Source organism: Aulonocara sp. 'chitande type north' Nkhata Bay, linkage group LG5 (genome assembly GCF_057382095.1).
Source record: "Aulonocara sp. 'chitande type north' Nkhata Bay isolate Kocher_YH1m ecotype deep benthic linkage group LG5, A_spYH_male_GT1.1, whole genome shotgun sequence".
Lineage (NCBI taxonomy): Eukaryota > Metazoa > Chordata > Actinopteri > Cichliformes > Cichlidae > Aulonocara > Aulonocara sp. 'chitande type north' Nkhata Bay.
In genome coordinates, this window is record NC_141348.1 from 4717006 (window position 1) to 4739767 (window position 22762).

The 22762-nt window shown below is 43.5% G+C and overlaps 2 protein-coding genes across 2 annotated transcripts in view; one reads left to right on the top strand and one right to left on the bottom strand.

The window, feature by feature from the left end:
• The window catches only part of LOC147329741 (protein NLRC3-like), a 25435-nt gene extending 23393 nt beyond the window's left edge, over positions 1-2042 (top strand). The window contains exon 9 of the mRNA XM_086291050.1: positions 1-2042. This exon is cut by the window's left edge and continues 1601 nt beyond it. The gene's annotated coding sequence lies outside the window, so the exon portion shown is untranslated.
• An 11135-nt stretch (positions 2043-13177) lies between these two features.
• Positions 13178-21163, bottom strand: LOC147329742 (uncharacterized). The gene is made up of 5 exons (XM_086290874.1): positions 21150-21163; positions 19333-19423; positions 14829-14936; positions 14578-14751; positions 13178-13974 (listed from the first exon to the last, which is right to left on the bottom strand). Exons 1-5 carry the CDS (start codon positions 21161-21163, stop codon positions 13342-13344), a joined length of 1020 nt encoding a protein of 339 aa, XP_086147000.1. The 3' UTR covers positions 13178-13341.
• Between the last annotated feature and the right edge of the window lie 1599 nt (positions 21164-22762).

The window sequence follows — 22762 nt, forward strand, 5'->3', positions numbered from 1 at the left end:
ATACATCAATACAACTGTTATAGCCCTAATTTTAATAATATGTATGCATTAAGTCCATAGTAACTACATAAACTGCAAAAAAAACCTCTGCTCATCCATCTCTGTGTGTATCAGGATACATTTGGTTCATAATACACAGAAAAATCAGAGTTATTACCTGTAATAAATGTGAAAGATTCCTGCAGTGATAACCAGGCAGGACTGAAACACATCCAAGCTGTCACCACGGTAACAGCAGCGTCCATCCACAGGTGAGGGGAGGAGCAAAAAGAGGGACTTTGACCATTTTATACTAAAAACACTCAACTAATGTTTCTAATATGAAACAAATAAGCCCACATTAATGTGAGCGTTTATTAAATAATAATAATGATGATTTCCTCCTGATCTCATTTCCACAGCAGAGAAAACTGTGGTGTATATTGAGGTGGAGGGTGTGGTCTGTGGCTCAGGTGTAGAGTGAGGGTGGGGTGCACCACAGCAGCATGCTGGGACTGCTGAGGGTGGAGGAGGGAGTGATGATGACATCAGAGCTGCAGCACAGAGACCAGTGAACACACAGTCTGTTCATCTTTGCATAGATACAATATACAGCACAATATTGAATGACAGACACGCTGTGGGAGCTTCCACAGATACACTGACGTCAGCATCCAGAGTCCTCCTGCTGCTCCCCCCTCAGAGCCCCGTGATCAGCACCAACACATTCAGTTAGATGACAGAGTCCAGCTGCAGCTAGAATCAGCTCCCCTCTGTGAACAACAGCACAGCGTCAGTGTTTCACACTCAGTGAAAGGAGGAAACAGCAGAAGAACACCATGTGTGCTACGTTTCCCAGGACACACTACAAACTGCACAAATACAGAGCAGCACGTGGAAGGACCTGGAGCTGCATTTACAGAGCTGCAGACAGCGTGATGTCCTGTATGGACAGGTGGAAGGAACCAAGTCCTCAGCTGGAACACTCGTGTTTGTCCACAGACAGGAAACACAGCAGGAAACTTCCTCACAGAAGTGCAGCTCATGGATAACACACTTCCTGTCAGTCAGAATGAGGCTGCAGCCAAACACAGAAAGGTGTTTTTGTCCAGATGAGCCCAGAGAAGAAACACGAGTGTTCACAGACATCAGAAGCTCAGAGAGGTGAAACATGAGGTTGGAGTCCTCGTCAGCATCCAGAAGAGCTGCTGTGAAACCCTGAGTACTCATGACAGACTCTGATGGCACAAACACATCATGATTCAAACAGAAAGACAAACATGGAGCTCCTGATCCTCCTGCATGAGAACAAGCTGACATGAGCGCTGTGTCTGAGAGTGTCTCCCTGTCACAGTGACAATAACACAGCTGCTGCTCACAGTCATTAAACTGACCTGAGGTCAGCTGTGCTCCTTACATATGAACCATGTGACCTCACATCAGTGCTGTGGATGACTGTAGTCATAGAAGAGTAGAGCTGTAGCAGGTGGTGTGAGGAGGAGGTGGTGTATTGTAGTTAACGCAGTACTGAAACACTCCAGCAGAGGGCGCTGTTAAGTCCTTATTGTAACACAGTTACTGTGTGCAGTTAGACTTCATACATAATCTGCACTTATTTCCATCAGACATGCTGTCAGGAAATGATTGGTTTCTATTGATTCTACTTCCTGTTGACTCGTTTGATGACAGTGAAACAATCACAGCTGATTGTGTGATGATGTAAACTGTCACTGTTACATTCAGTGTGTGTGACATAATGTTAGTGCAGGCTGATAACAGCCTGGTTCTGTTAGAAACACATGAACGTGTCCATAGATCAGTGTGTGTTTAACATGAGAGCTTCAGCCCTGCTGATGTGTTAAATAAAGACATGCAGGAAAACTGATGAGACTCTGAAATAACTCTTTATATTTATAATGTAACTCTGCATCAAAAGAACAACAAAGGATCCCAGACAGGTTTCTGTGAACAAAGACCATTCTGATGTTTCTGTGTTTCTAACACTTTGACATTATTAGTAAACAGACTGCAGTGAGCAGCATTTATAAAGAGCTTCTATATAAAGATATGACAGCTGTTTGACAAGTTTATCACTCTGTGTTTGGACCTGATCAGTCCAGCTGTTTACTTGAAACATGTTCATTTACCTGTTCTGTTATATTCATGTTCTTGTCTCTGTTGAAAACACATTTTAATGTCCCTCAGATTTTTCTCCCAGATGAATAAATATAAAAATGACACAAACTGACTGCAGCTACTTTTTGTCCTTTCTGTCAAAAACCTTCATGTGACTCATGAGAGACACGTTTCAGCTGTTTGTGACAGATCAGAGGCCAACAAGTCATTTATAACACTTTCCATCATTGTTTAAAGTTCTCAGTGTTTCTGTGTTGCTGCGTATAGGATCTCCCAGCATCATCACTGTGCTGTCCAATCATTGTGTGCGAGGTTACCCTTATAGTGCGATGTGTGTTTGCACAAAGAGAAGCATGTGTGTCAAATATAAATAAGCACAGAACAGAAACAGCTGCTCGTTTCTTCTGTTTAGAGTCAAGTTAGTGTTTTGTGTCTTTGTTTGAGGCCTGATGTCGAGCAGAGGTGTGTGTAACTGCACTGGTCTGTTATATGTGTGAAGTGTGTGCTTCTCTTCAGCATCACCTTTGTCACTGCTGATTCCTTTGTGTCATCATGTGTTGAGAAGAGAGAACAGTTATAACGGAGGAGCAAAAGGAAGCCCTGAAATCTGCATCAACAAGGAAGTGTTGGCTCACCAGTGATCCCAGCAGAGCCACTGGTTTGGCTCCAGTTGTTCTAGATTCAATGATGTTGTTGCTACAGATACATGTCAGCATCTTTATTGAATTTAATATGAAGCAGAAATGGTGTCATTAGGAGAAGAAGAGGAGAACAAGTCCGGCGAGGAGGCAGCAGCTCTTAAAGATGAAACAGCAGCTCAGCCCTGAGCTCAGAGAGCTGCACATGAAAAAGCTCCTCAAGCAGATCCTGTCAGAGGTTTGTCATCAACAGGAGGAACTGTTCACATCATAGGATGAAGATGCTGTCAGCTGGATGAAGAAGGTTATTTAATGCAAACGTTCACACTGAAGTCAAACTGTTGTCGTGTTGAACAGATTCATGTACTGATCGTCTCCAGAATGTTAGAAGAGCTTCAATGAATCATTAGAAACAACTTACAGCTGCACAGCTGTGTCAAACACATCTGTGTGTCATTGTGGGATTGTTGTGTTTCTACATGTGACACACGTCTAAAACATGCACACAATCTGAACACAAACAGGGACTCATGTGTTCCCACAGCCAGATGCTGAGAGCCATTTCCTTGTAGTCCTGTGTCTACATACATGAACCATTAGATGTTATTGGAATGATTGTCAGCTCTGATAGTTTCATGTGTGTTTAGCTGGACGCTGTTTGATCCTCGACATGTTTAAAGGTGTCCAGTCCTGAGACACTGGGGCTGGAAACAGCTGTGATGTCATTGGACTGTCACACAGACAGAAGTGCATGAAGTGAGCAGCCGAGGAGCCGCTGATGTTTTGGATTCAACAGCATTTGAAAGGTCGACACAGACACATTTGCACACAGAAAGCTGAATCTGTCATATGCCACAGTGAACTCACTGTTCAGTGTTTTTCAGGAAGCTTCTTAACTGCCTCTGCTGCCAAACAAGCAGCTGATGTCCTTGAGAAGAAGCTGAAGAAGTCTTCAACAACAAATACAGGAAGTGGACTTTCAAATACTAGATTCACTTTAGACTCACAGAGAAATGACTCAACCAGCTGTGTTTGACTATATGAAAGGTCAGTGTGTGTCTGCACACAGACTGTTGTGTTGGACTGTTATTCAGTTGTCTGCTGAATGTTTTCAAATGTCTGCATCTCAGCTGTGATGAGGCTGGGGGTCACGGGAGGCCACCGTAGCAGCCTCTTCAACATCATGACATCATCATAAATGCTGCTGGACTGTCTGATGGGCTGACGGTGAAAAAGCCGTCGGGAAGGAAACAGAAGACATTTCAGAGGCTGCAGCAGATTTCTTTGATTCGGGGCCTTTTTCAGCTTTATTGGACAGAGCAGTGAAGATAAGTGACAGCAAAGCAGAGAGAAAGGGGGCGTGGCCCGGGTCAAAGCCAGGCCAGCTGCTCTCCACCTCGTGGTCACCTGCTCATCCTAGTGAGCTCCACCAGCAGCCCCACACGGGATGAGATCTTGCGTGGAGCCCCAGATGGAGGGAGATTATCAGTGGTCTTGTATGTCTTCCATTTTCTGATGATTGCTCCCACAGTTGATTTTTTCACACCAAGCTGCTTGCCTATTGTAGATTCACTCTTCCCAGTCTGGTGCAGGTCTACAATACTTTTCCTGGTGTCCTTCGAAAGCTCTTTGGTCTTGGCCATGGCGGAGTTTGGAGTCTGACTGTTTGAGGCTGTGGACAGGTGTCTTTTATACAGATGATGAGTTCAAACAGGTGCCATTCATACAGGTAACGAGTGGGGGACAGAAAAGCTTCTTACAGAAGACGTTACAGGTCTGTGAGAGCCAGAGATTTTCCTTGTTTGAGGTGACCAAATACTTATTTTCCACCCTGATTTACCAATAAATTCTTTACAAATCCTACCATGTGGATTCATGGATTTTTTTTTCACATTCTGTCTCTCACAGTTGAAGTGTACCTCTGGTGCAAATTACTGACCTCTGTCATCATTTTAAGTGGGGGAACTTGCACAATCGGTGGCTGACTAAATACTTTTTTGCCCCACTGTGTGTGTGTGTGTGTGTGTGTGTGTGTATATATATATATATATATATATATATATATATATATATATCGTAGTGGTTAAACTACACGCCTTTGGAGCAGAGGGTCGCAAGTTCGATTCCTGCCTGGGGCGTCTGTATCCAGTAAGGGTCCTAAGGCTAGACCCCCTATGCTAAGCAAGCCTACCGCAGACATGAGCGAGACAGATAAATATGAAGGCATGCCGGCTCGGACGTCGCCCGGATCAACAAGGTCCGCGTCAGGTGTTGAGGAACCAGGGCACCCTGACGAAAAGTGGGCTACTGGAACAAGAAGGCATCGGTGGGCAAGAGACGAAAACAGGGCGTTGTTGGAATGCTACTACGCAAGTAACCCCGGCGGAAGGGGCTACATGAATAGGACGAGGGACCTATGGATTCTTCGATACCCAACATCCACAATGACGGCGAAACAACTAGTAGCTCAGTGTTCCAACATTCGAAAGAAGGGACTGCTCTCACAGCTAGAGATTGACGAGGTACAACACAAATGCTACGGCAAGGAGGAGTCAGGACGCCAGGTCAGGGGGGAGATATCATCACCCCCACCCGAGATTGGGTACATAGCCCCAAGTGCGATAGGAGAAGGATCGTTGAGTGCGAGAGGAACTGACCTGAAAAATAGGATCATGGCCAAGCTTGAAACCTGGATCCCCCGTAGCTGGTTACCAAGATTACGTGAAGTACCCTCAGAAGGTCTGCTAGATGATGTTAATGCAGCACTACGGGCAATACCTACAACCACGATTACCGACACTAACAAGCTGATCTACAATACGGCAGCAGTGATCAGTGAGATGCTTGGCTACAAGTTGAACAGCCACAAGGGGCAGTACCCTCCATGGAGAAGGAGGCTAGAGGGCAAGATCAAAGTAGCACGGAGAGAGGTTAGCCAACTAACGGAGTTGCAGAAAGGTGCGACGAATAAGGTGCCTAAGAAATACAGCAAGCTGTCCATACCTGAGGCCTTGGAAACTGCCAAGCAAAGACTCACAGCCTTGGCCAGCCGCTTGAGGAGGTACACCAGAGAGATAGAAGGCAGGAGAATAAACCAGCTGTTCTCCACAGAACCAGCAAAGGTGTACTCTCAGTGGCAAGGGAACAATAAGAGAACAGCACCACCAAGGCTGGAGACGGAGCAATACTGGAAGAGCATATGGGAGAAGGATGCAACCCATAACGGCAATGCTCAGTGGCTAGAGGATCTGAGGGCAGACCACAGCGACCTCCCTGAACAGGGTCCAGTAACCATCACAGTGGCAGATATCCAAGAAAGGGTCTCCAGTATGAAGAGTTGGACAGCACCAGGGCCCGACATGGTTCACGCCTACTGGCTGAAGAAGCTGACTGCACTCCACGAGCGTCTGGCAGCACAAATGAACCAGCTGCTAGTTAACGAAAGACACCCGGAATGGCTAACTGAAGGCCGGACGGTCCTGATCCCCAAGGACCCCAAGAAGGGACCGGTCCCCTCCAACTACCGACCAATAACCTGCCTCAGTACTACATGGAAGCTCCTGTCAGGCATCATATCGGCTAAGATGAACAGGCACATGGGTCAATACATGAGCAGGACACAGAAAGGAATTGGCAAGAATACCAGAGGTGCAAAACACCAGCTACTGGTAGACAGAACAATCAGCCGAGACTGCAAGACCAGACTGACCAACCTGTGCACTGCCTGGATTGATTACAAGAAGGCCTATGACTCAATGCCCCACAGCTGGATACTGGAATGCCTAGAATTGTACAAGATCAATGGGACCCTAAGAGCCTTCATCAGGAACTCAATGGGGATGTGGCGTACAACACTAGAGGCCAACTCCAAGCCCATAGCACAAGTTACCATCAAGTGCGGGATCTACCAAGGAGATGCTCTGTCCCCACTGCTGTTCTGCATAGGCCTGAACCCCCTCAGTGAGATCATTAACAAGACTGGCTACGGATACCGACTACGGAACGGAGCAGTTGTCAGCCACCTCCTGTACATGGATGACATCAAGCTGTATGCCAAGAGTGAACGAGACATCGATTCACTGATCCACACTACCAGGCTATACAGCAATGACATTGGAATGTCGTTCGGACTGGAGAAGTGTAGTCGGATGGTAACAAAGAGAGGGAAGGTAGTCAGAACTGAGGGGATTGAACTACCAGAAGGCAACATTGCAGACATAGAGGACAGTTACAAGTACCTGGGGATCCCGCAGGCAAATGGGAACCATGAAGAGGCCGCTAGAAAGGCTGCAACCACCAAGTACCTGCAGAGGGTCAGGCAAGTCCTGAGGAGTCAGCTGAATGGTAAGAACAAGATCCGGGCCATCAACACATACGCCCTGCCCGTGATCAGGTACCCTGCTGGGGTTATAAGCTGGCCAAAGGAGGAGATAGAAGCCACTGACATAAAGACAAGAAAGCTCCTGACCATGCATGGAGGGTTTCACCCCAAGTCCAGCACCCTGAGGCTGTACGCTAAGCGGAAGGAAGGGGGCCGGGGACTGGTGAGTGTCAGCACCACAGTCCAGGATGAGACAAGGAACATCCAAGAATACATTGGGAAGATGGCCCCAACTGACCGAGTGCTCAGTGAATACCTCAGGCAGCAGAAACCCAAGAAAGAGGAGGGAGACGAGGAACCATCATGGAAGGACAGGCCCCTGCACGGTATGTACCACCGGCAGATAGAGGAGGTGGCTGATATCCAGAAATCCTACCAGTGGCTGGACAAAGCTGGACTGAAAGACAGCACAGAGGCACTAATCATGGCAGCACAAGAACAAGCTCTGAGTACAAGATCCATAGAGGCTGGGGTCTATCACACCAGGCAAGACCCCAGGTGCAGGCTATGTAAAGATGCCCCAGAGACTATCCAGCACATAACAGCAGGGTGCAAGATGCTAGCAGGCAAGGCATACATGGAACGCCATAACCAAGTGGCCGGCATAGTGTACAGGAACATCTGTGCCGAGTATAACCTGGAAGTCCCGAGGTCAAAATGGGAGATGCCCCCAAGGGTGGTGGAGAATGACCGAGCTAAGATCCTGTGGGACTTCCAGATACAGACGGACAAAATGGTGGTGGCTAACCAACCGGACATAGTGGTGGTAGACAAACAGAAGAAGACGGCCGTAGTGATCGATGTAGCGGTTCCGAATGACAGCAATATCAGGAAGAAGGAACACGAGAAGCTGGAGAAATACCAAGGGCTCAGAGAAGAGCTCGAGAGGATGTGGAGGGTGAAGGTAACGGTGGTCCCCGTGGTAATCGGAGCACTAGGTGCGGTGACTCCCAAGCTAGGCGAGTGGCTCCAGCAGATCCCGGGAACAACATCGGAGATCTCTGTCCAGAAGAGCGCAGTCCTGGGAACAGCTAAGATACTGCGCAGGACCCTCAAGCTCCCAGGCCTCTGGTAGAGGACCCGAGCTTGAAGGATAAACCGCCCGCAGGGGCGTGCTGGGTGTTTTATATATATATATATATATATATTTTTTTTTTTTTTTTTTTTTTTTTACATACATAGTTTTTTGTTGCCTTATGGTTCCAAGCGCTGTCACCAATCTTTGCATTTTGTTATTATCTCATGACACTTGTTTAATCAGCTACCATCTCTCCTGTGGACTTTTTAATGTCTACAGTCTCAGACCAACACAGCCCTGCCCTTCCCATATTAGATTCTTGATGAATGTGTGTTGTTGTTATTCAGCCTGGTTCAATGTGCCCCTTTTTAACTTTGAGCACCCGCCCCTTTAAACCTCTCTGCACAGCCCTGCACTGAACTCACTATCTTCTCCCTCTAACAGCCTCCACATGTTCTCACTGTAATTTCCCCTCATGAATGAATTTATGCTGCACTAATGTGAATGTTTGCAGGGAAATCAAACGCATTTCACACGCAGTACTCGAGCTGACTTACCTTTGTTTGAATGACGACTTGTACGCGCTGACTCCACAGATAAGGTACGAAAATATATCAGGCTACGTCTTCAGGGTTTCTACTCCACGGCCGTATTTCATACGGGTCCACATTTCCACTGCACGCTATTTTCTGCAAGTACCGCCGCTTCGCCTCTGGACGCAATCGGTCTCTATACAGTCCGTTCTCTTTTGAGCTGCTTTTAAGCATCTTGTAATCGTCATTCCAACACAGTGTGTTTGTTTTGATTCGTAGACCTCGAAAATGGTGCCGCGCTCCCACAATGCATTGCGGCGTGACGTCAACTCCAAAGCCCTATAGAACATGTTCTTTTTCATTGTCAAAATTATCAGGAATAAAGAAGAAAACTGATTCAAAACCTGTGGAACCTGCCAAAAAACAAGTTTTACTGCAAAGGATTTCTAGATGTGAAGGTTTTGTGGCTTTTTTCAGTTTCTAAAACAAACTCATTTGTACAGAAGGATATGAGGATGTATATGTCCGGTGGTGGGTTTTTTTCTTCTTGATTTAATGTATTCATTTATCTCTTCACTTAATCTTTCTTTATGTTTTTTTTTTTTGATTTGGCATGAGCGATTTCCGGTCCTCACTCCAAGCCAGTTGGTGGCGGTAATGCACCACATGTTCTATCACAGCTGCGTCCGAGAGGACAGGAAACGTCTGTATGCGTCTGCAAACCAGGTAACTACACTCAGCTGAGCCTCTCTGCTAGTCGTTATTAGTTGGGGGGTTTTGCGTCACTTTCTCTCGGCTTGATAAAGGGCTGTATAGAAATCTCTGGTACGTAACACGTAACGTCATTTTTAGGGAGCGTCGCAGAGAAGTGAGGCTGTTTCTTTGTTTTTGTCGAGTTTTGATTGAAGACATGTTTCCAGTCCGTTTTTTACTCGTTTGTTTTTTCATTAATAACTTTACATTATCACAGAGAACAAGAAGGCGCTTTGTTTGTCACATTCACCTTATGTCTGTGAAGGTTCTCAGTCATCCAGGTCATCGTAGTCAAAGGAGCTTGCAAAGAAAAGCGTCTGGACTTCTTTAAGTTGCTTGAAGACGTTTCACCTCTCATCCGAGAAGCTTCTTCAGTTCTAAGGTCAAATGGTGGAGAGTCCCAGATATAAACCTAGTGGGAGTTTCCCCCCACAGAGGGACAAAAGGACCCCTGATGATCCTCTAATCGCCTGAGCCAAGGTGTGAAACTGGGTGTGGGTCCCAATCAGCCAGAGTTTCGGGTGAGTTCATTGTGAAACCTGGCCCCACCTTATCATGCGAATTCCTGAGGTCAGATGGCCCAGGATGTGAGTGGGCGTTAAGGCGTCTGGGAAGGATCTCAAAACTGGATTATAGATGGCAGAGAGTTGGTGTCGTAAACCCCGCCTCTGTTCAAAGATGGTCGCTCACAGTGGACATAGATGCTTCTTTCACTCCTCTTTCAAACCATCTGTCCTCTCTGTCCAAAATGTGAACATTAGCATCCTCGAAAGAGTGTCCTTTATCCTTAAGATGCAGATGGACTGCTGAGTCTTGTCCTGTGGAGGTGGCTCTTCTATGTTGTGCCATGCGCTTGTGAAGTGGCAGCCACTTGGCAGCCACAGTGATAAATGGCTGAGATGGCTGCAGCTGTACGTGTGAGGTACCTACATGTTTCAAGATGAATTTGCAGAGATGTCATGTTTGGTGCTTACAGACATCACACTGCATTTTGTGATTTCGTAGCTATTGTGATATTTCGGAGCTTCCCATGATCACCGTGACAGTCATTCATGTTAACATAACCTTTCTATTCCTTTCAGGGATCCTCATTTTTTTGGTGAGGAAGATCAGCAGCTGTGTCGACAGGCAACAGGTAACGGCATGCTTTTCTGTTAGTACTGTAGACCTTGGTCTGGTGCTCTTTTTTAGTTTAACACAGTATTTTCATTTGCCGAAGTGTAGAAAGCTTGTTCCAGGAGAAACAAACTTTAGTGAGTTCTGCAAAATGATTCCCACCATTGCACACTCTGTCAGCCTCCAGTGTGCCCTTTTTTTGTCCTTTAACTGAAGAAAGTCGGTAGTCAGAACATATGAGATAAGTGAGATCCTCATTTTGCCTGCTTATTTCAAGATACAACATTTTCACAAACTGCTGTAGGATAACCTTGCTATTTGTCTTTTCCAACACTTCTACATTCATCCATATTTCCTTGTCTGCTTCTTTCCAGGTGAAAAGTACCTGAAATGGGTGAAAGATTTTGTTTCCAAAAACAAAAGCATGTGCGTTCACCTGAAGAAGCCAAGTGGTGCTGACCTGTGGATAGAAGAGCTTGAGAACACCAAATACAACGGGGATGATGATGAAGTTAACGCCTGGGGAAAATTCTACCTTCCCGAGATTGTAAAAATGCAGGTTATTGGTGTGGTAAAGGGCACCTCATGTCCATGTGACGAGCTTGTGCTGATGACGTGTGAGGACAAAAAGCTGTACGGCTATGACGGAGAGGAGCTGCATCTGGTGGCTTCCAGTTTCCTGGAACTATGTGACAAAACGATAGAGTATCCAGCATCCAAGCGCTACTACAATGGAGAGGCCTTCAAAGATATGGTGAGAAGTTAGACTGCTAAGAATAAGACTGGGGATGCCTAGTGTTAGAGATCAATCACCTGAGCTTTTCTTTGTATTGTTGTGTGTTCTGTTTAGACTGAGGAGGACTGGAAAAAAGTTAAGATGAGTGATGTGGGGAGGAAACTGCAGGAAGAACATAAAAAGCTGGTAAATGAAACCCAGTCAGCGTTCGTCAGCCTAATATCATAGGTGGGTATTGGAGCTGAGTATCATCACTGATTTCTAGAACCTGTTCAATTCCAATTCACAAGGTCCCAATTAGATTCCATTTAATTCTTACTCAGAGAGTCAGAAACATTATAATTCTGATCATTTATCAGTACTGACACTTGTGAAACTTCATCAGAGGTGTGAGCATCACAGCAGATGCTTTTGTGTCAAAGTAACTGAGGATAAAACACAAAACCATGAAGCAGATTTTCCTGGCCTAGCTTTTTACAGTAGATAACCTTAAAAATATTATTCTGCAGTAGAACAAAAGCAGACGAGAACCACGACTCAACAAATGTACATTGGCTGATGCTGCTGAAGTGATTCAGAGGTTTTAATAAGAGGTTTTAATAGAGACACAGCAGAGCATTTTGCAGTTTCACTTAATTTGAAAAAAATAAATCAAATTTGGTATTGAACAGCAGAAATGAGGCTGTCTTGTCGGAAGTCATTAAAAAAAATGGCTGTAAGCAACGGTAGACTGCTTCATAACAAGCAAGCGAATAATGCCAAAAACAGAGATTTGAGATGGGAAACGGTGTTCTTAAAGTACACTGAGAGAGGCAGAGAGCTGTGCTGTGTTGTTTTTCTGTGTGTGTTTTAATGGTGGTGGAAGCAAACCAGCAAAAGTAAGAGGGAATTCATGACAATGTTTATGTCAAGCGAAATGTGTCTTCTTTTGCTGCTGGTTTGGTTAGAGAGAGACAAAACGTGCAGCTTCAGGATCTGAGCAGCTTTCAGCACCAACGGCATCACAGCTCAGACTTGGATTCAGGATTAAGCCCTTTATGTTTGACTGTAGTGATTGTAGCTCTGTCCTTGTTATTAATCGCTTTAGTCAAACACAGCTATTGTTTGCTGGGATGTGTATATCCTTGACAGTTTGTATCTGAGTTATCAAAGACACTGTGGATAATCATCAAGAGATTGTTGTTCTCTTAATAATGACCTATTTGATTGTTTGTTTTTTCTTCTTCTTACAGATTCTGGTATTTGGCCAAAAGAGAGCTTCACAATTCTTGGCTTCACCTGTGGTAGAAAAATGACTGAAGTTATGCAACACTCTCTAAAATTAAAGCTATGCAACGCTTTAACATGAATGGCGAAGGAGTGCATCTCTTTCACTGTCTCTTCCTGTCCTCTTCTCAGTCTTTGTTGTGGCACCTCTGCTATGTGTTATAGAAAGCACTTGGAATCATGTTCAATACAAAAACACCAAACTCGTGGGATTGCCCTAGCAAGCAGTTGGTAAAAACTAATTAAAACTGATATATATCAGCTTCACTTTCTAGCTGCAAAAGCACGTTTCTGCAAAAGCATGCAGTTTCCTGTCAGCACTTTTTGGCACAGAGTGTACTCAGAGTTAGGCCTTTCTTATATAAAGCAATATAATCAGCATATAAACATTTAAGATGATAAATTTAAAGCTCAACAGTAACTGCTATAAATATTATAACTACACATGTAGTGCTTTTGCTTAAGTAAATTATAGTTGGGATCATAATAAGAAAACGTGTTTTTATTTTCTGTGTACCCTGGGTACAGACCAGTATAAACATGGGATTCTTCCCAATAAATGCTGTCTGATAATGCTTCATATTGCATTAAACACTAGATATGTAAGCAAACAAACAAAAACCCATAGAAGCCAGTTTTAATTATTAAATGTGACAATTACATGGAGATGGAAAGTAAACATGCTTATACACGTCTCTGTGATTACAGAAAATCCACACAGATGCTGTCAGAGCAGAGAATCTTTGATTTATCAGAATGATGAATGCAAATGATTTCATGAAATCTCACTCTTGTTCTGGGTTGTAAAATTCACCTGTCCAGTTAAACCGAATCCTTTGCAACACAGTTCTAAGAACCCTACCAACCTCATCCTCAGCTCTCTGCCTGTTGTCCTTTTCAGCTGAGTATTCATCCACATGTGTTTCAACTTCTCTCTCATTTTCAAGCAAATTGCTCAGGCTCTCAGCTTCAGCACAGTTACCATATGGCCACTCTCTGAGGTCTTCTGTGTTCAAGCCAAACAAATTCTTACATGATCTGCAAGGCTTCATTCTGGCACCATCACGGAGACAAAAAGCCTCACACCTGATATTTCCAGGTACTTCAATTGTTCCATCAAAGTAATCTTTCTGGACTGTGTTTGGATAATAGGTCATCACCGCACCAGATACATATTTATGCCATTTGCTAAGACAGGAGGCAGCAATCATAATTTTCCCAGGGTTAGGACCTTTGGTGGACATGGAGACTCCGCAGTACCTTTCTGATTTGTTGGTTTGGGATTTTTGAGAAATGCAGATGGTGGACGAGACGAAAGCTGTTTTTTTATTATTCTCTTCTAAGTCCAAGTCTGTGAGGAGATCTTGCAGACTCTGCTTTATTTGCTCTTCATTCTCTGAGTTATTTTGCAGGACGATCTGAAAACAGTTACAGATCTGGTCAAAGTGTTGCACCTGATTATATAGTTGTTTTTAATAGAAAGTTGATCAACATGTTTGTTTCGCTGCTTGACTTATTTAACTATGCAGGGCCATTGGATGCTTTTGATTTAGACATTTTAAGATAGGGGGTGAAACAAGTCACAAAAATCTATTTAATTTTAAATCAATAAGCAAAAATCCATCTTTGTTCTCACTAATTTATAATTAAATTTGCTAATTGACCTTTTTTTTTCTATTTTGCTATGCCGGGCTGTCAAAACACGCTGAATTTAGAGTCTTTGAGCTTAACAGATCCAGCAGCTACACAGTGACAGCATCATATACGCCTTGAAGACTGTAAGCATCTCCAATAATGAGTCTGTTAGACATTATTTAGAACTAACAAATTCTGAAGCAAGTCTCCAGCTCTCCTGCAGTCTCTGTGTTTGGTGGAGAAGTATAGCTAGAAGCATATGTTGAAGTATAAGGTACAGTATGGATTTTCTTTGGATTTCTCAGTAAAAAAGCACTTTGCATTATACTTTCCTAAAACCTGGAAGTTTGTCAGATTGACTGACAATGTGAGAAGAGTTATCTTACCATGTCGAGCACACAGGAGAAGGGACTTCGCCTGGGAAGCTGAGTCGAATACAACTTTAAAGGCCTGGGATATCTTCTCATTAAAGAACCCAAAACAAAAGGATTAGGGAAGATTTCTTCTGGAGAAAAGGGGATGTTGTTGATTTTGCCCAGAAACAACATGCTGTGAAGGATCTGTTGAGTGAAAACATATTTGCTTATTGTTAGTAGTGATAAACAGGACTGTCTTAAAAGTGTCAAAGGTAACACACCTCATCCACCAAGTGTTGACTTCCCGGAGTCATGTAAGAGCCCCGAACCCTCCTCTTGGTAATCTTGTAGGCATTAGTTTTGAACCTCCTTTGAGAAATTGTTGTCTTCTAAAATGATAATGATCGAGCAGTTAGGGATTTAAAAACACAGGAGATCTGATAACTTTGGCTACAGCAGAGTCTGCAGACATACCTATTTTGCTCTTGGTCGGCCTATTTTAAACATGAGAGAAAACATAGTTAGTGAAATGTTGATAACATACAATGACTATCATTGGTGGCTGAAAAGATGCCAGGTAACAAGTGAAAAGCTGCTACTTACCATCGCCACAGTCTAAGAATGAAACAGGAAACACTGAGCGAGTTGCCTCCATCTTAAAGCTGTTGATCATGTGATTTAAAGGAAAGCCACACCCAGCTCTTTCCTGGAATTTTACTCGACTGTAGAAAACTGCTCCATTTGCCCCGCCCACCCATGATCTTTAATATCTACCAAAAACAACCTTTTGGTTGTCAGTAACCAGCCGATCGTTTTCGCGATTAAAAAATGACTTTGTGCGGCGGCGTTCCCACCGCGAGCAGAACTCCGGCTCAAAAACCGCTGTTTTTGAACACTTTTATTTACTTAAGCATTTTAATGGGCTTACTTTGAAACAAAGTGCGATTGAATGATTATTGTTATGTGTTGCCTTGAATTCGGCTATGCTGTCTGTTAGACAGCTGTTTTCCTTTATTGTTGTTTTTGTATTGTTTGTAGCGAACGCTACTGGAATGTATAGATTAAGCTACGTAGCCAAGATAATTAATAATTTAACTGTTGTACATTGGTTGATGATGATTTGCATTGTTACACAGGCTTGCAGAAAAATATATTTGTTTACCGGTAAACTGAATCGAACTTGATGTGCTAATGGACGTTTTTCTGACCTACAGGTCAGGTTTTGTTCCCTCCCTTTGAATTAATCTTCTTCATATTGAAGTGGCGAGCCGGTAGGACCATTCTTTGTTTCCCCTCTTTCCCCCACTTAGCCGTCTTTGGATTACGGACATATTTCCCCATTTGTATGAAGCTGGACTCTAAGGAGGAATACCTTAAAAGTGAACTTTAAAAAGAAGAGGACCAAAAAGGACTTTTGCACAGAAAGATCACAGCATTGATTTATTATTTAATTGTGGGCATTTATGTTGTGTGTTGTGTTAATTATTTTGTTCCATTTCCCCTTTCCTCCATTTATTCAATATATTTTTGGTACAAGATATTGCAGTCTTTGGTCTCATCATTCACACCATCTCGGCTCCATAAAGAACTATTTCTTCTGCGCGTCAGTCAGTAAACTCATCCATTGAAATAAACTAGTCCTTAAATAACTTTGAGTTACACAGTGGCAAATGTAATAGAGAAAGACACAGGGCCACCTGAAATCTGTCGTCCTATCTGATTCAAAACCAACATGTAGGAGAATCTGGAATCTTTGATTTTGAGTTAAAAATAAAATATGGGTAAAATGCAGAAATGTTTTTACTAACATGTACTAACAGAGACTTGGAGGAGAGAGACCTAATATTTAATAATCCACATTTCACTGTTTTACTCTTTGGTTCAGATGTGGATACTGTATTGTTCTTTCTTTGTAATTGTTTATGTTTAAGTTGTTTGTTGCTGGTTTTTAGTTTGTTTTTTGTCTGTTTGGAAGCTGACACAGTCTCTATGGAGATGGGTTTTTGGGGGGTAGCAGGAGGAGAGAAGCTGCAGAGAGGCGTGTAAGACTGCAACTCTGCTTCCTGGTCCCAACTCTGGATAGTCATATTTTGGGGGGTTTAATAAACTACTACTCCATGATGTAAAGCTGAAGTATTACACAGCTAGTTTAAATGCTGTAGGCTGCAGCCGCTGCTCTAACACTATAACTGTAACAGGGCTCAGTGCTGCTTCTAACAGTCTGAGCTGCTTCAGGCTTTATTTGTGAGGAGCACAGCAGCTTACAAACACGTGGCTGGGCCTGGACCCAAAGGAGTGTTTGTTAAAGCCTGCAGTGAATCCAGCAGCAGAATGATGGAAATGCAACACAGCAATGATGAAGAGGAGCAGCATTAAAGCCAAAGTCCAGTTCATACAGTTAGGTCCATAAATCAAATAAGGGAAAATAAAATGTTGTTGGATGCACCTGTCTGCAGCCTTAATGCTCTCTGGTCGCTATGGTAACGCGTAAACATTTCTTTCAAAATAAGACACACGACTACAACACGGGAAAAGACCCAGGGAAACGAAGTTAACGATAAAAACCCTGAAAACCATTGTTGGATTTATATTTTATCATTGTCATTTTTATTGGGGAATATCTAACCATATATGCTTAGAGGTGTAGAACCAATTGTGTAATGATAGTAGTCTTTAAAGACTTTGTGTGACTCCAGAGTGTTCTGGCATTCACACCCACGTCCTGGGATCATGGGAGAGGTGCTACCTTCTTATTGTTCTGTGGTAGGATGTCTGTTTTAGTCTAAGTGCCTTTTGTTTAGATGAACTGCTGGACTTCCAGACCAGCAGCTTTAGGGAAGTCGTTTATGGGTCACACTCTGACTCCACACACACACACACACACACACACACACACACACACACACAGACACACACACACAGACACACACAGACACACATACACACACACACACACACACACACACACACACACACACACACACATACAGACAAACACACACACACACACATACACACACACACACACACACACACACACACACACACACACACACACATACAGACAAACACACTCACACACACACAGACACACACACTCACACACACAGACACACACACACAGACACACACACACACACACACACACACACAGACACACACACACAGACACACACACATACAGACAAACACACTCACACACACACAGACACACACACACACACACACACTCACACACACAGACACACACACACACACACACACACACACACAGACACACACACACACACACACTCACACACACACACAGACACACACACATACAGACAAACACACTCACACACACACACACACACACACTCACACACACACAGACACTCACACACACTCACACACACACACACACACACACACAGACACACACACACAGACACACACACACAGACACACACACACGCACACACACTCACACACACACAGACACTCACACACACTCACACACACACACACACACACACACACGCACACACACAGACACACACACACAGACACACAGAGAGAGAGAGGGGAGATCATTAATACAAAAGATTGGAGCTGGTTTTGGATTTTCACTTGTTGTTGGCTTTAATATGAACAGTCACATAAAATTCATTCCAGTTTTTTCCTTTGCTTCAATTAAGATGTTTCTTTAAATCTACAACAGCTTCAACAACAACAACAACAATCTTTATTTATAGAGCACATTAAAAGCCAGGGGCATGCCAAAGTGCTTTACATAAAACAAAACAATAAAATGATTTACACTAAAACATCGGAGTCATATAAGTGTGGGATTATGTTCACAGGTAAAGACCACTAATAAGAATAAACTATAGCACACAGCTATAGCAGAGTAAAGCTGTACCATCAAACACAGTGATAGAAAACATTGACAGCGCAGGACAACGCAAAACAACCAGACACATTAATAGAATAACTCACAAGAAGCGAGGCGAGAATTTAACTGGTAGAAAAAGCAAGTTCAAACAGATATGTTTTAAGCCATGATTTAAAAGATTGAATGGAATCAGACGCCCGGATGCCAATCGGGAGATTGTTCCACAGCTCAGGTGCAGCTAGAGCGAACACTCGATCACCTCTAGACTTCAAGCGAGATCTGGGCTGAACCAACAATGACTGTGAGGAGGATCTTAAGGCCCTCGTAGGAAGATATGATTTTAAGAGTTCCTTAAGATAGCTTGGTCCTGTGTTATTAGTAATTTTAAAAGTAAACAACAGAATTTTAAATTGAATACGAAATTTCACAGGCAACCAGTGCAGATCAGCAAGGACGGGAGTGATGTGAGCAAACTTCTTAGTTTTAGTTAGAATGCGTGCAGCGGCATTCTGGACTGTCTGTAATCTATGTAAAAGGGTAGAGTGGAGACCAAAATAAAGTGAATTACAGTAATCTAGTCTTGACGTTACAAAGGCATGGATGAGCTTTTCCAGGTCATTGTGCGGGATGTAGTGTTTGGCCTTGGAAATAAGGCGAAGTTGGTAGAAACTAGATCTGACGACAGCAGACACTTGTTTATCAAGTTTAAATGAGCTGTCAAGTAGCACACCCAAATTTCTAACAGTGTCAGGGAAAGAACTAGTGAGAAAACCAAAAGCATCATGAAGTTTGGCACGAAGAGCGTCACTGCCAAAGATCATAATTTCAGTTTTCTTATCGTTAAGGATAAGAAAATTTGCCAGAAGCCATTGCTTGACCTCACACATGCACTCTCGAAAGTTACTCACGGACATAGCTAGATCATCATTCAGCTCAAAATAGATCTGGATGTCATCGGCATAATAGTGAAAGGCAATGTGGTATTTCTCAAAAATGACACTTAAAGGAAGCATATACAGTGAGAACAGGGTAGGGCCTAACACAGATCCCTGGGGAACACCACAGCAAACGGGTACAGCGGAGGAGGAGGAGGTAGCCAAGTGAACCAATAGTATGTTATGGTCAACCATGTCAAATGCCGATGAAAGATCCAATAGCACTAGGACAGAGGGGCGTCCATTGTCAGCCATTAGTAAAAGGTCATTAAAAACTCGGAGCAGTGCTGATTCAGTGCTGTGGTGTTGTTTAAAGGCCGATTGATATTTATCATTAATGTTATTCTCATCCAGGTAGGTCTGAAGTTGAAGCAGAACTACCTTCTCAAGAATTTTAGCCACGAAGGGAAGTTTGGAAATCGGCCTATAATTGGCATAATCATTTTGATCGAGGTTACTTTTTTTAAGAACAGGTTGGATTATAGCATGTTTAAGAGCTGATGGTACATAGCCGGACAGCAAGGAGGAGTTCAATATGGACAATAGACAAGGTCCAATTGCACTAAAACAGTCCTTGACTATACGGGATGGAAGAACATCATGTACAAGATTAGTATTGTTCAGTTTTTCAATTAGATGCTTCAGAGTAGAGAGAGAAACAGGTTCAAATTGACAAAAAGTAGTAGAACAATCAGGGGTGGGCATACGGTCGGTCACCAAAGGAAGGGTAGATTTAAGAGATGCGACTTTATCCAAAAAATAACTTGAAAATCTTTCACAAAGGCCCGGGGAGCACGGCAGAGGCATAGAGGGGCAGGGGTTGACCACAGAGTTGAAAATTTTGAATAAAATTCGAGGGTTGTTTCCATTGGTGGTGATAATTTTAGATAGGAAAGCTGCTTTAGCCGTACTGGCAGCTGATTGAAACTTCGAGCGGCTAATGCATAAAGTGTCATATGATGACTGGAGATTATCCTTTCTCCACCTCCTCTCATCCCGTCGACACATACGTCGTAAGGCGCGAACAGAATCATTTAACCAACATTGTGAGTAGGTTCTGGGGCGTTTCATTTTGATCGGTGCTACAATGTCAAGGATAGAGGAACATGTAGTTAATAGAGTATTGGCGAAATTCTCAAGCGTATGTGGAGTAAGACAATCTGACGTAGTAAATGAAAAGTTCACAAAAGAATTAGAAAATTTCAACAGAGTATCAGCATTCACAGTACGCGTAGGGCAAAGAGGAGCCTCAAAGCGTGATCCGGTGTTGCCAAGGTCAAGATCGAAGATAACCGGAGAATGGTTGGAAAGTCCAGTGTTTCTAATTTCCATAATACATATATCCACATCGTATGAAAAAACCAAATCAAGGGTGTGGCCCTTAACATGGGTAGGCTCATTCACCCACTGGGTAAGATTAAAAGAAGCAGTTAGTGCTAGAAAATCGTTAGCCAATTGGTCATCCATACAACAGACATGAATGTTAAAATCACCAGAAATAATAACAGAACCATATTTAAAAAGAATGGATCCCAAGAAGTCAGCAAATTCAGAAATAAACATCTTGTGGTATTTAGGCGGACGATAAACCACAACACACAGAGTAGTCCGAGGGCCAGTCAGCTCCAATAACTGAGCTTCAAAGCTAGAATAGGTTGGGGAGGGTAGCAGCCGTGCTTCGTGTTTGTTTTTAAAAACCGAGGCTAAGCCACCACCTCTACCGGTGAGTCTTGGTGAGCTAAAGAAGGCACAGTCAGGAGGGAGAAGCTCAGAAAAGGGGATAAACTCACCCGGAGAAGTCCATGTCTCCGTCAGAAATAGAACATCCAGTCCCGTGGTAAGGAAAAAGTCATTTAAGAGAAAGGCCTTATTTGAAAGAGATCTAACATTAAATAAAGCCATCCGAGTCCGAGGAGCTAGGTCATTAGCGGTAGCCCGTCGCAGGGTGTTTAGACCAATCCAAGACCAAGCAGAGTGATAAGCCACTGGGCAGGTAGGATAGGTTTGAGGGCCAACAGGGCATATCCAACGATGACTTAACAATTTAGCCGCAAAGCGGCTCCTGGAGTAGAAGATAAATCGTGACAGCTCACGACTTGTAGAGGGGTAATCCATAGCCATGGCTCTAATATGAGCCTTGACGCGAACGCGGGCACCACTCCTTCTACCCCGTTTCCTGAAGCGTTTCCTACGCAGAAAGTAAGTAGGTCGTTTTGGTGGAAGAGACGGGCGGCAGGGGAGTGGCACCACCCATGGTCCCATAACTGTCCAGTCGTTGAGGACAGGAGAACCGGAGATTCAGGAGCGTGTCTCTATCATAAGTTATTAGCGTACAATCGCCTAGAGAACATAAAACCAAGGATAAAATAACAAAGAGTACTACGCCGAGGCGCAGTCGAGGTCGCAGACGGTCAGCCATGCACACCGGCGCCATCTTGAAGCGAAATACAACCACGTTTTTTTCCTTTTCAAAGAGTTTACTGACATAGTAAGGAAGTAGCTAGGGACCTCAGTAAGTATGAGCAACAATAGCTCAGGGACAGTTTCTCCAATAAAGAGGATTTCATCATCTGCTGTTCGTCAAAAAGTGGCGTATTAAAAACAATTCAGCAGCCCCTCAGAGTGCGGATACAAACTGTTTTCAGCTGTAGAGGTAGAGGTACGCTTCATGTACTTATCAACATACAGTTCAGAGGCTTGCATTAGAGGGCTTTGGTGCACGGTTATACCATTGTGAATTTAGCTATATGAACATGCTCAAGAGTCTATCATATGTTTGACATGCAACTAAAAATTCAAAAATATATTTTTAAATCAGTAACTTTGCAAATCTAGAGGAAATGTTTTCGGACAACATATGTGTCACATTTTAAACAGAGTTTGAATAATCAGCGCTGACATACAGACATTTATGCCCTGGGTATAACAGACATGCTTACCTTGTGAAAGGCCCTCGGATTTCTTGGAGCAGAGAAACACTCTGTATTGTTGCTTTTCTCTATTGTATAAGCAGCGCCCGACTGTCAGAAACGCTCTGTACAGGTAGCAAAGTCGGCTCAATGCACATCCAGGAATTAAACTCTTATGAACAGCTATGAATTCTACCTCTCTGCTGATGTGTTCCAAACAAACGATGTTTTCTACATGGCAAAATTGTGTGCTAACTACCTCACACCGCTGTGTCTGGGATCTGAAAAAATAAACAGTTACAACGATATACCTTGCGGCAGTTGTGAAGTGCTGAGGAAAATACTGTGTGTCTGATGGGGTGTTTTTATATAGGTGGACTTGGTTTCAGTTGGGCTCTGACATGCAGATATAAAGAGCAGGTTGCAAAGAGAAAGGTGGAAAAACTATGGAGGTTCGGTTAGTCAGTAGGAGGTGTAATTGTCAGCCTGCAGAG